Below are 606 nucleotides of genomic sequence, written 5' to 3'. Positions count from 1 at the left end.
AAAACTGTGGCTCCTTTCTTGCAAGCGCTGGCGTAGCGTGCCACCGAGTCGCACAGCTCCGACACGTTGCCCCCGCTCTGGCACAGACGGAAGAGGCACGTCCTGTAGTAGGCCGAGACATTGACCACACCATGGCACTCCAGAAAGGAGCTGTTGGTGGGGTCATTGATGATGCCACAGTTGGAGCGGCTCCTGTAGGACTTGAGCAGCTCTGAGTCGTTGTTGCAAGCCTTGAGGAGGTCCCCACACTCTCCATTGCAGATCTCGTCGAAGGTGGTCCAGCTCTCTAGGAAGAGCTCCAGGTTGTCTGTGCACTTGCCCTTGGGCAGGCAGAATTCGTCACTGGCATTGCCGTTGAAGAAGCCACACAGGCCCCCAGTGCAGTTGAAGTAGGCAGTGGAGAGGCGGATCTCCAGGAGGCCTGAATTGTAGTAGCTGATAGTCAGGAGCCCCTCCGCCTCCATCAAGGTGCCATTGTCACTACGGTAGATTTCCAGGCGGCCAGTAGGGTGGAAATAGGGCAGCTCCACGTCGTAACTGTTCACCTACAAGTAACGGGCAGATTGAGATGTTTCAGGGAGGGCAACGTGACTTTGCAAGGCCAGT

At 56.6% G+C, this 606-nt stretch overlaps 1 protein-coding gene across 1 annotated transcript in view; it reads right to left on the bottom strand.

The window, feature by feature from the left end:
- TECTA (tectorin alpha) overlaps window positions 1-606 on the bottom strand; it is a 23590-nt gene that overhangs the window by 11876 nt on the left and 11108 nt on the right. The window contains exon 9 of the mRNA XM_010141031.1: window positions 23-545. Within this exon, the coding sequence (XP_010139333.1) occupies window positions 23-545 (523 nt within the window). The remainder of the gene's footprint in view (window positions 1-22; window positions 546-606) is intronic.

This window comes from Buceros rhinoceros, unplaced genomic scaffold (genome assembly GCF_000710305.1).
Source record: "Buceros rhinoceros silvestris isolate BGI_N320 unplaced genomic scaffold, ASM71030v1 scaffold10968, whole genome shotgun sequence".
Lineage (NCBI taxonomy): Eukaryota > Metazoa > Chordata > Aves > Bucerotiformes > Bucerotidae > Buceros > Buceros rhinoceros.
Note: the sequence above shows the minus strand (reverse complement) of the source record. Positions and strands in the feature narration are given on the sequence as shown.